Below are 12,284 nucleotides of genomic sequence, written 5' to 3' on the forward strand. Positions count from 1 at the left end.
ACACTTTTATGCTCGAAATCACATTTGCATTGACTTTTTAAAGGAAATTTAAAGGCAGGGGTTGTAATTAAATGCATAAAGCAGGATATTTTAATTACATTTAAATACTTTTTCAAAACTTTACTGAATAAACTTTTTTTATGAAAAATAATCATTTTTAACGTACTTTTACTTTTATAGTTTTAATAATAGTTTAATTAATAGTTTATTGTTGCAATAATAATTTATAGTTTTAATAATAATTTATAGCTTTAATATTGTTTTAATAATAATAACATTCTAACACGTTAAAAAATATTTAACAATATTTTTTAAATGTATAAAATTTACGTTTTAATAGCGTTTACGTTTTTTTTTAAATACATAGTGTTTACAAACTTTCAAAGAACTCAAAAATTTAAAAACAGTAATAAGGAGGAAGCTTTTATTAAATGTTATCATCAGTTTCAATCACCTAGTGTTTATAACAAGAGCTAATTTTTATGTTGAAACATTTCCATAACGTTACGCGGATTATATTTCTTAGCTAAAGCAATTAAATATAAGAATTTAATCCGAAAATCTTGTAAAATTAGAAGACTGCTTTTATCCTCCACTATGTCATTTGCGTCATTAACAGCCAATTACGTAGCTTTTATAAACCATCAAACATTTATTATGAAAATGACAGCTTTTTGAAATTGCTGTCTTGCTAAAAATTAAACAATGTATCAGCTACACATTCTGAAGTGCTTTTAAGGTTCTAAATTTACTTTCTCGAAACTTATCCGACACAAGAATATTATAAATATTATTTTTAAGAAGGATTAAGGAATGCTTTTCCTTTAAATATAAACTTCTGATTTAAAGCAAAAGTAAAGAAGTTTATAAATCGAAATTTAAGATTAAAATTCAAGTCTTACAGTATTAATAATGGTGCGAAGTTCAAGAAAGTGTGCATTATATAGGAAGTTTGCAGTTATAAAATGTAGCAATTGAAAAAATGTTTAAAAATTTGATCATCGGATTTAAATTTAATAAAAAAGTTCGATAGTTTTCTTTTTTATTTCAGTTGTACGTTCACAATTCCAATTTAAGGCAGTTTTAACTTTACCCCTTTGACGCTGAATTTCTATTAAACATATTTTTCAGCATTTTGCAATTATTTTAGCTTATGAAATACAGTATAGAACAAAAATGTCTTTTTCTGGGTTAAAAGAAATATCTTCTAAAAGCAGTTCATTTCCAAGCAATAGTTTTTCAAATTTGCACTTATTGCAGTAACTTAGATATAAGAGAAGTTATTCATCATTAAAATTTCTTTAAAGTACAAATTAAATTATTGATAAATTTTTGAATATGAATGAAAAAAAAATTCAAACTGATTTTGTTCGATTACATATTTTAGTACAAATGTAATTCCGATAATCTAAAATATTTTTTAGTAACTATTATAACTTTTTTATAATTAAAAAAATATCTGTTGATATTTTTTTTAAAAAAATAGATAAATAGATTAAAGTACACTAAAAGTACACTATGTCAAAAAAAAGATAAAAGTACACTATTTTTCCATCTGCGTCAGAAAGTTAACTCAACTTTTTGATGCACTTAGTTGGTAATAATCTCTAAACAATGTTAGGTAATTAGTTTATTCTCAGGGGATAGAGCGTTCGTCTTCTAATGAGGTGACTGGGTTCGAATCCCGATGAAGGCTGGTAGATACGAATTCTACATCTGGCTTGCACCTACGACAGTGCTGCCTAAAAATATCCTCAGTGGTAGATGGATTATGGGTTAGAATCCCCTAACAATCAAGCTAATCGTGGTGGTTCTTATGGTCTTTTTCTCCATGTAAGGCAAATTCGGGTTAGTTCCATCAAAAGCCCTTCACGAAAGAAAATTTCACCCGATACTTGATACAGGAGTTCCTTTGTCATCTGGATTGGGCTCAAAATTACAAGGCTACGTAGTTGAACATTAGTAGTGGTAAACCCACAAAGTGGGCCAGCTGTTCAAAGATGGTTATTAAATAAAATAAAATTATTAACTTCCCCTTTATTCGATTTTACAGGAGAAGAAATGTCCAGTATGACTAAGGACACCTTACGTGAAACCCCGCTTTCTATATAAACGATCTTCGAAATTGAAAATCGTTGAAATTAAAATCAAAATAACCTAAATATGCTTTTAAAAAGTGCTATATTTAAATCAGTCTAATTAAATATTACCATATTGGCATCGGTTTCCTCGATACTCGTCAGTGCAAGAACATTGATTATGCATTTCACAAGTGCCTCCATGTTCACATGGTGGATGACAAAGCACTGAAAACACAAAACATTTGTTACATAACATTTTAATTTCATGAAAATCAAACGCTCGTAGTCAATTTCAAAATTAGACGTGCCAAATCACTTGATTCATTGCCATTTAATGCCTTCGTATATTTGGTCATAATATGTAATTTTGATTTTTAATAATTAAGATCGAAGAATACTTTGAAAAGATTCATTAAATATCATGTAACTTCAATTATGAACTTGATAACCAACTGGATTTAGTATAACAGTGAGTCGACAAAATTTTGCAATTGCGTCTTTTTCAGGTTAAGTCACTGTATGTGGATCTGATAGCTCAAATCAACCAGATTGCGTTCATACTGATTTCGAAATTAAGCTCACTGTACCGACATGCACCTCTAAGTTTCAATTGTGTTCAAATAAAGTGATTTTTCAGAGATGTTATTAGAGATCGGATTCAATTGAGATGTGATTGGAAATCTGACTGTTCTTAAAAATCAATATTATATTTTTTGAGCCCGATGAACACTACTGATGCCAACTTGAACGTATTACATGACTATTAATAGCTTAGACTTAGTCTTATAGGTTGGGCAGCTCCAAAGAGCAGGCACATCGACCAGAGGTTTATTGTATCCAAACCCAAAATCATGATTAACCAAAAAGATTTATAGCTGAAATAAAGTTCAGCATACGCCTGACAGGAATATCTTGAGCAGCCCAAAATGCTCAAATCTGTGAGAAGAATAGACCTCAAAATGACACACACACACTCAATAGCAAACTCATCATAAAAATATCGACGAATCGGAAATACCTAACCCTCTAGAAAGTAAGAATAAAATGCTAGAGGAATTTAGTTGTCCCCTTAGTGATTAAATTAAATTCATAACAATAAAAATATCTACAAAACATCACTATTCGCTCGATCCTGACATAGCGTGTTGTACTGGATAATTCGTTGCAAATGATGCGATGTTCGCTTCCTTATGGTGTAAACTAATCCTTCTTGTCCATTATAACATGATCATTATTACATGATTCATGATGATATGGTCTACAGTATCAATATTATTGTTTAGAGGCGAAATGATCAGTAATTCTACTGATTATCTAGGTAATATACAGATTATCTAGGATGATCCATTAAAATACCTAAATTTTTTCAGTTCCAAAATTACCCAGATAAACAGTGCATTACTCAAAGTACTCTTAAAGGTTAAAATAAGATTTTTTCTGAAGCAATTTTTTTCTGTAAAGCTAAAATTATCGTAATTATATTTATTTTTCGATTTATAGAGAAATTATTGCTATGAAGCAATCTTCAAATTAGTAGGTAGATTCAACCAATTATAAAACTATATTACAAAGAATTAAATTTTTGAAAATATAATTTCATCGAAAAATTAAACTAATATAATTAAGTTAGAAATAATTTCTTAGTAAAGAAAGGGTGCATTTTATTCATAAAACATTATTCTTACACTGTCTTATCTTTTATTTCTAATTTTGTACCGAAAATGTTTTATTAATAATTTATTCTTTATACAGAATTTTTACATTCTTCTGTTTTTATTTTTTTCCAAGGTTGATTTTATTTAATAATTTTCATTTTTCTTTTCATTCTCTAATGACTGGGAGGCAATGTGTTGATGACTGCGAATCCATCAAAGACCGAAATAAGTGAATGTCAGAATTACTAAAGATGCTTTTAGAATGCGTCTTATATATTTGCTAAATATCATTATTTCTGACTTTCACCGCTAAATGTTAACATTCAGCACACAGTGATGCCGGTGCTTATTCATTAAAAAAACGCCACTGACTAAGTTCTATTATTAGATATAAAAAAATCTTTGATAGAAAAAATTTACTGAAAGAGCTTTATAGACTTTCTAATTACACTATTCAAAAATAAATGAAGAATTTATGTATTTAGCGATAAAATTAATGTTTGTTTTATTTTATTTTTATTCATAAACTGGAATAGAATAACTAAAAAAATTCCCGCACTCTTTTCGAGAGCTATATTTTTCAAACGTGTTTTCTTCCTATAAGTTATTGAATAACTAACGCTTAAAATAACTTAATGAAGGTATTTTTTTTCTCTTTTAAATATCTGTATTTTTTTTTGCTTCATTGTTAAGACATTGAAGGATTAAAGTTTGTTTCAGTTTTTCTAGGTATTTTTATTTAATTTAATTAAAACATCTTTGGTAAATTTCCGACTATCTCATTTTTTGAAATTGTACATTTTAACTTATCTGTTTTGAATTTTCATGAGTTAACTTATATTTTTTAAGGGATTGACAGTTTATTATTGTATTAATTTTTCTCAATTTTTTTTATTAACAAATTAGAAATAAATTTCTTATTCAGTGATGTGAATTTCGATAAAACTGAGGACTAAAAAAGTCAGGAAAATTATAAATTTTTTTATAAATTTTTTCCGATGAAATTACTTTTTGTTTTGGTTTGACACAAGACTCATAAGTAAATTTTTCCAACGAATTATCTCTTAACTTTTGCGTTTGTTTTTGTAAAATAAAATCATTTTTTTAACAACATAATTTATTTTACAAATGTATAACTTCAAAAAGTGGAACAGCAATACTCAAAACAAAATGCTACTCACGCTGGCAGTCGCCAAAATCCTCTTTTGATAACCAACGACCATCACGTTCAAAGCAATTAATATTTATCTGGCGTGATCTGTCTGCGAACTCGTAGCCAGGATTACACGTGACTTGACAAGTTCTGTAAAAGAATAAAACATTAATTTTGGCAAGATTTAAGGATAAAACTTTTTCTATATTAAAATATCGACAAGGCAGCCGACGCTGCCATCACTTTTTTAAATGTTCAGTTTAACGTTGCATTTTTTCTTTTTGCTCCAAAACTATAACTATAAGATATTAAAAAATATTCAATAATTTGTTCGAGAATTATTAATTTTCAAACTTGACGCAAAAAATACCATATGGGCCACTCTCCAGGCCACAAGAATGCATTAACAGAGTGGAAATTTAACATAATGAAAGGACAATACTTGTTAAAGATCTTAACACAGAGTTTTTCTCCATATTCCAATTTCAATTTTAGCTGCAATAACTTAATAATAGTATATTCGCGATTTTTTTGCACTATTAAATTTTTTTTGTTAAGTTGAAGCTGTAAGATTTAAAAAATTTGAAACTACTATGGGTTGTAGAAAAATACGCAGGCAGTACGACCGAATAAAAAGATGTAAATTCGACAAATAGTTTGAGAATTATTAGTTGTTCAACTTGCTGGACAACTATACCATGTTTATTCGATCTTTAGACCGTGGAAATGCAAATACGGAGTTAAAATTTGATTCGATGAAAGAGCAGTTTTTATTTGCGCACTTAACGAGAATTTTGCTTCAAAATTCACCTTTTGTTTAAAGTTATTACTAACTTAAATTGTTTGGATTCTTTTATTTTTTTTTGCTGACTATTTAGGCCATTGTTATAAACAATTTCTCTTATACTTCTTATGCGACTTCCAACAAGGTTGGGTTAAACGTTTAACGCTACATTTTTATTGGCCGGGAAATCACGTGGTAGGATCCAGTTTTCCCGCATTCATTTCCACATTGTTTTGGTTCTGACTAGCATAAAAATAATAAAAGTCATAAAAGTATTGTTATTCTATAAATATTTTTTTAATTTGTTTTGATGCACACATAATTTAATAGGGTAATATTTTTTACTTTCAAACAGGTATAAGGTATTTTTTACTTTCTTCTACAATTGGGTATAATATGAAAAAAACACAACTACTTCGATTTAGTAGGAACAACATATGACGCAATACTAAACGAATGGAATTTAGTTGTTGTTTATTTAGTTATTGTTATTAGTAGTTGTTGTTGTTGTTATTTGTTTTAGTTGCTGTTGTTTATTTAGTTGTATTTAGTTTCAATAACTTTTCTTTATAATGCAATAAAATCTCAGCTATTTAAATNGGAAATAATTTTATGTTTTGAAAAATTTTAAAAATTTAGCTAGCGATATTTTCAGAACATCATTTTTTTCTTTTGTTTGAAAATTTATTTTAATTTCTGCATCTTTTAAACCTGACTTTGCACTTAAACCATCCACGCCTAGTTCTTATCTACCTTCCTTTTATTTAGTTATCTTGTTTAAGTTTGTTCTTCCCTCATTGGGTTAAACCACTTTTTTACTTGTAGCAACTTGTTTGTTTTGTGTTTTCTTCTATTTATACTTTATTTCTGTTATTTATTTTTCTTACTTATTCGTTTAGACGAAGATCATGAAAAATAAATATAAAGATTTGAGAAAGAAAGAAAACAGATAAAGATACAGATTAGGTAAAAACATAAATTAGATAAAGTTAAATTAAATAATAAAAATGATTAGGTAAAGACATGTAATATGCAAAGATACAGACTAAATAATGCAGATTATATAAAGAAAAAGGTTAGATCATAATACAGATTAGAAAAAATCATGCTTTAATAAAAACTAAGATTTGATAAAAGCAAACATTAGATAAATATCTGGATTAGCTAAATATCAATAATATATAAAGACAGCTTTCCTTGAACAATGCTATTTTTTTGATTTGCAAATAAGACATTATTACATGTACCTTTGGCCATTGTATTTTGTGCAATAAATCACGCCATTCTTCGGCTCTGCTGGTTCCACACACATCTCTTGAATTTTGTCTAAATAAATTTAAAATAATTTCAGAAAAATTTGAGTTTGGTCAAAAATTTTTATTAATGAGAACATTATATCAACTTCTCAAGTATTGATTGTTAGCTATTTTCATTCAATTTCAGACAAGCATGTAATGAAAGCAAGAGAGACCTTCAAAGAGAAAGTCATTTTACACAAGAATATTCACAAAGTTATATTTAGTACAGTCTTCATTTAATGAATTAAAGGTCGTCCTGGTGTAGCACTTCCAAGAAATAACCACATAATGGCTAATTTTGGTAAATTTTATCAGGAAACACTATGTTAAATGCGTTAAACTTAATTAAAATGTAACGGTATTAATATGAACTATTTTCAGCAGAGCGCGAAAATCAGTTCGGGTAAAATGAGATTTGACACCCATTATTCTACTTTTCATCTAACATACTTATCAACTAAACATTCCCCACTCTGATATAATCTTCAAACACTATAATTTAGTTACGTATTTCAAGGTAGCTCAGCGGATATTTTGCTAAAAGATGACTGATAAAATTCTAAATATTCACAAAACTATACATCTTATAAATTTTGAAATGTTAACGACGCATGCATTTATTTAAACTTTGTTTAAACTTAAAAACTGCGATCTCAGAAGTTTGTTTAAAACAAACGAATTTTATTTTTAAAATATTGATGGTAACAATTCTACTCAACATCTCTAAATTACTCACATTTGTAAACAATATTCTCATATTTCGATCTGCTTTTTGAATTTATTTTTAGCTAATGATATATTCTGGCGACTTCCTTCTTAATAACGATTTGTAAATTACCGTTTTTATACCAAAATAGCCTTTTCTTAAAATTAAATCTTATTTAAGTCTCAATCAAGTAAGTGTTATTTACCATGCTAAAATGTAATCAAATAAAAGCTAATTTTTAATCAAATCCCCCCAAAATAAAAGAAAATAGTAATAATCATCTGTAAAATAAGTGCACGCAATGCAATATTAGCAATTTAGTCAGTATGTATTTCAACATGGTTAAAATTAAGTTTGATATAAATTTATGTTTAAATTTGTCAGAGAAATTTCTTAAGTAATTCTAAAACTTACTTTGCTCGTCATAACTACTGCGACTTCCACTACCACCACCTCCTCCTGCAACTAGAAATATCATTTGTTAGAACAAAAATAAAATTCTATTCAAACTAAAGAACTTGAGACTATATAATGATGGACCACATTTTCAGCTTTTATTTATTTTCAAAGTGTTTTAGAGCTTTTTAAGAGAAAAACATTAGGCAATAACATGTTTAGTTATTCAATGTTATCTCCTGTAAATATCCGAAAATTGAAAAACATCTATCTAGAAACAATACTATAGAAACACTTGAGAAAATATTACAAGTTTTGGCTTATGTAAAGAAGAATGGATAGTGTTAAGAAAAATGTATTTAATTATTAACAGTTTACAAATACATTTATATTTTTTGGGTATGTATTTATGATTTGTTTTAAGTTTGTACTTAGTTTGCAATAGTTTGTTTTAGTGTTCCTTTTAAGTTTCATTTTGTAAATACATTAAACATCAAATTTCAGATTTTTGCGTCTGACAGAGGCGGTGATAAAAATGTTTTTTTTCCGGTGATGATAAAAATGTAAAATATTGTTTTAAGAAATATATTTCTAGTTAAAACTTTTTTAATGCATAAAATTATTGTGTACTGACGAGAAATTTTACATATTCTCCAGGAATAGTTTTTAAAATACACAAAGAGGAGCACAATTCATATGTTCGTGACATTTTTAAGAAATTGTTTTCGCTTTTTTCAATGCTGTTGGCTCATTGAATTTCGCTTTCTAATTGGATTTTCTAATTAGGCTTTCGCTTTTTTGTTATTTTGTATTTTATTTATTTACTTATTATTTTTCTTTTTGCACTTGACTCTAAGATTTGATTTTCTACTTCAACCTCTTTATATTTTAAAGAACAATATTCTATCTACATAGGATGGTAATAACGCTTGATGAAAAAACTCTAGCAGAAAAAGATCTAGAACTTCCAAAACTTAACCCGAAAATGTTTCTAACAAGATCACTGGCTGCTGTATCGTTATGCATCATTTAGTGCATAACCTGTTTCGTGCATACATAGTGCTTTGTAAATTAGGCAAATTAAAAAAAAGTACATGGTTTTCTTCAACTTAAGTGATCACAACAAATTCACCACGGAAGTAAAATAAGACACAAGAATCAGGAAGTAAAACTATCATAATCAAGAATCCATTAAATATCACTGTTAAGAACACGTTTATAAACACCCTGAATGTTAGATTTCAACTCTATCATTGTCAAATAACTCAAAAAGTATTACAAGCCTCTGAAAGTCATCAACTTATCACAAAAGAGAAGAAAAAAATTGAGTATGAAAGAGAGCATATCTTGCATTGCTTTCCAAGCATTATGTCACTTTAACTTTGTTAACCACAAATGCATGTCAAAAGAATTTGATCCTAAACACGTTCAGTCTTTCTCTTTTTTTCCATTCAAACGTCGCAATTTACAGTGAATAACTGTAATAGTAAGAAATGAATGAAATGTACGCAACTTAATTCCATAATCCACTTGAAATTTAAAAATAGGACACAAGAAACGCCAATGTTCTAAAAATAGGACATTTGGTTTAAACTTACACCATACAAAATAAAATTTTACATTTGATAACTAATAGAAGGTTATATTAATAGACCTGTAATAACATGTAAGTATTTGTAGTCGCATTATAAAAATTACACTTTTCATAAATTATATTACAAGCAGGATGAAGATTTACAAATTGTATCGAATTTCTAAAATTCATCAAAAATCAAATCATTATGGAAACGGAACTAAACTAAATATAACAATCACTTCAGAATGTGCATTTTAAATGTATAAAGAATAATATTATTCGAATTTTAAATGCTCATAAAATTCAAACTCCAAGTCCATGTTCCATTTTTGGGACATTAGCAAGTAAAAGGTTATTAGTTTTAGGTAACGATTACATTTATAACACTGATTATAAACAGCATGCTGCACAATTGCAATTATGTTGATTATAACTACTAATCATTAGAAATCAAAGCAATTGTAACTAATTATAAAGGTTATTTATAAAATTTGCTGTCTTCTTGATTAAAACAAAAGTAAAAAAAAGCAAACTTTTATCCAACTATAAAAGTGGTTCTATGTAAAATGGAGTTGTTTAAAGCGCTATCTAATAAAACTGAAATTAAAAATAAATATACTATATTAAAAAAAAAGCACTGAAAAAGGTAATTATTGCTTGCGAAATATATTACAGTTATTTCCTAATTAAAAAGTTCCGCTTATTAATTTTTCTATTTTCAGACTCTTTAGGAATGGTAATTAAAAACAAAATTAGCATTTAACTATTATAAATATCAGTAACTAGTGTATCACAGAGAAAAACAAATCCTAATAACTTCTCTCTGACTGAAAGATGAGAGATAATTTTCTAGTTGCAAAACTTGGTAACTAGAAAATTGCTTTTTGAAATATTAGGGTAAGGATAATTAAAATTGAAAAGTGAATATCGATTTTTGTAATTGATCTAGGGGAAAAAAAGCTTTGCGTAATGATATGAATGGTTTGTTGTTCAACAATAATAAATCATAAATTTTCGTATCAAAATCGAAGCAACAACTAAACTTGGCATAATTATATTTGCAAATTATGTTGTTTTAACTTACAGATTCAGTAAAATTGAGTAACATTTAATGGCTAAAATCTGAAACATTGAGGTATACCTTTAATTTGTGGCTAATTATTATTTTTAAAAAATACTTCATATATTAAAAAAACTTTTTTTTCATGAAAAATGGCATTTGTTTACAATGTAATCCAGTTTCAAGCAACTGTATTATTAGAACTAAAAATATAGAAATAAAAATTACATCGTGAGTAGTCACTGTTGGAACTTCCTCCTCTTCCTCCTGACCCAGAAACTAGAGTAAAATAGAATAATTTTATGAATTTCGAATTATTCACTATATAACATGAATTATAACTCTTTCTAGCTTAGATCCCCGTAAAAGTACCTAATATACACCGAAGAGCCAATACATTATGACCACCCTCCATCTATAATAATGGACTCGCCCATGTTTTCATGGTTTCTCGCCCAGGAACATGTTTTCATGGGGCACAATAGGACCCATAATCCTCATAGAACAATCCCTGACGTCTGTAAGCTACTTGAGCAGAGTTGCAGACCAGGTTCACCCATTCATGGCAACAGTTTTTCCAGCAGGGGATGTTGTTTACCAACAGGATAATGCACCATGTCATAAGGGTCGAATCGTCATGGATTGGTTCGAGGAACATTTCAGTGACTTTCAAGTCATGTCTTGGCCCCCAAATTCACATGACCTTAATCCAATAGAGCATTTGTGGTCCAACTTGGAAAACTAAATTCGTGCTGCCACGCTACCCCTCGCAATGTGAGGGAAATGCAGGACCAGTTGGTGAGCGCTTGGTACCAGATGCCTCAGACTACCTATCAGCACTTTGTGGAATCAATGCTAAGGCGGGTGCTAGCAGCTTTGAGGGCTAAAGGTAGTCCTACATGTTATTAGCAGGGTGGTCATAATGTAATGGCTCTTCGGTGCATATAATACGATATTTATGTTTTTTTTAAATTGTGTTTGTTTCAGCTGCAAACAAAATTTTTGTTGCAGTTTTAATGTTGCCAGAACCTGATTACTAATTTATTAAATAAAATAAAATTCGAATATAAACGTGAAAATCATGTCGAATTCAATTTCCATTTTTTTTTTTTTTTGATAGTGACCCCATTGCGACAAGGATGTAAGACTTTTCATAAAAGTGCTTAGAAGCCAGTACCATGCACTTTTACTTTATTGCGGAGCTTTGCTTTCTTGTAACTACTGGCAGTAAGGCGAATTATTTAGCTTAACGAAGCGTATCATCAAATGCATTTAAAATAAATAAACAAAAAAATTAACTTAAGTTGTAGTAGCGATTCTTTTTATATATTTCTGTAGTTTTAGAGTATGGGAATTTTCTGTGGGAAAATTGTAGAAATCTTAGTTTTTAACAGATTTTATTTTTACAACGGGGTGATTTTATGCTAGCGTATTGCAGAATAAGAGAATGCGTTAATAATTATTAGGAATTTTACGATATTGCATCAGGGGGGGGGGAATAATTTTCAGCCAACAACTATAATAAACAATGCATTCTGTGTAGATCAATTAGTACACTGCAAACCTTGTGGTGTA

The 12,284-nt window shown here is 28.5% G+C and overlaps 1 protein-coding gene across 1 annotated transcript in view; it reads right to left on the reverse strand.

The window, feature by feature from the left end:
* The window catches only part of LOC107439698 (uncharacterized), a 296,584-nt gene that overhangs the window by 230,313 nt on the left and 53,987 nt on the right, over window positions 1–12,284 (reverse strand). Inside the window, exons 26-30 of the mRNA XM_071184208.1 lie at window positions 10,938–10,988; window positions 8,092–8,142; window positions 6,921–6,999; window positions 4,918–5,039; window positions 2,211–2,306 (exon numbers count right to left, since the gene is read on the reverse strand). Of these exons, the coding sequence (XP_071040309.1) occupies window positions 2,211–2,306; window positions 4,918–5,039; window positions 6,921–6,999; window positions 8,092–8,142; window positions 10,938–10,988 (399 nt within the window). The remainder of the gene's footprint in view (window positions 1–2,210; window positions 2,307–4,917; window positions 5,040–6,920; window positions 7,000–8,091; window positions 8,143–10,937; window positions 10,989–12,284) is intronic.

This window comes from Parasteatoda tepidariorum, chromosome 8 (genome assembly GCF_043381705.1).
Source record: "Parasteatoda tepidariorum isolate YZ-2023 chromosome 8, CAS_Ptep_4.0, whole genome shotgun sequence".
Lineage (NCBI taxonomy): Eukaryota > Metazoa > Arthropoda > Arachnida > Araneae > Theridiidae > Parasteatoda > Parasteatoda tepidariorum.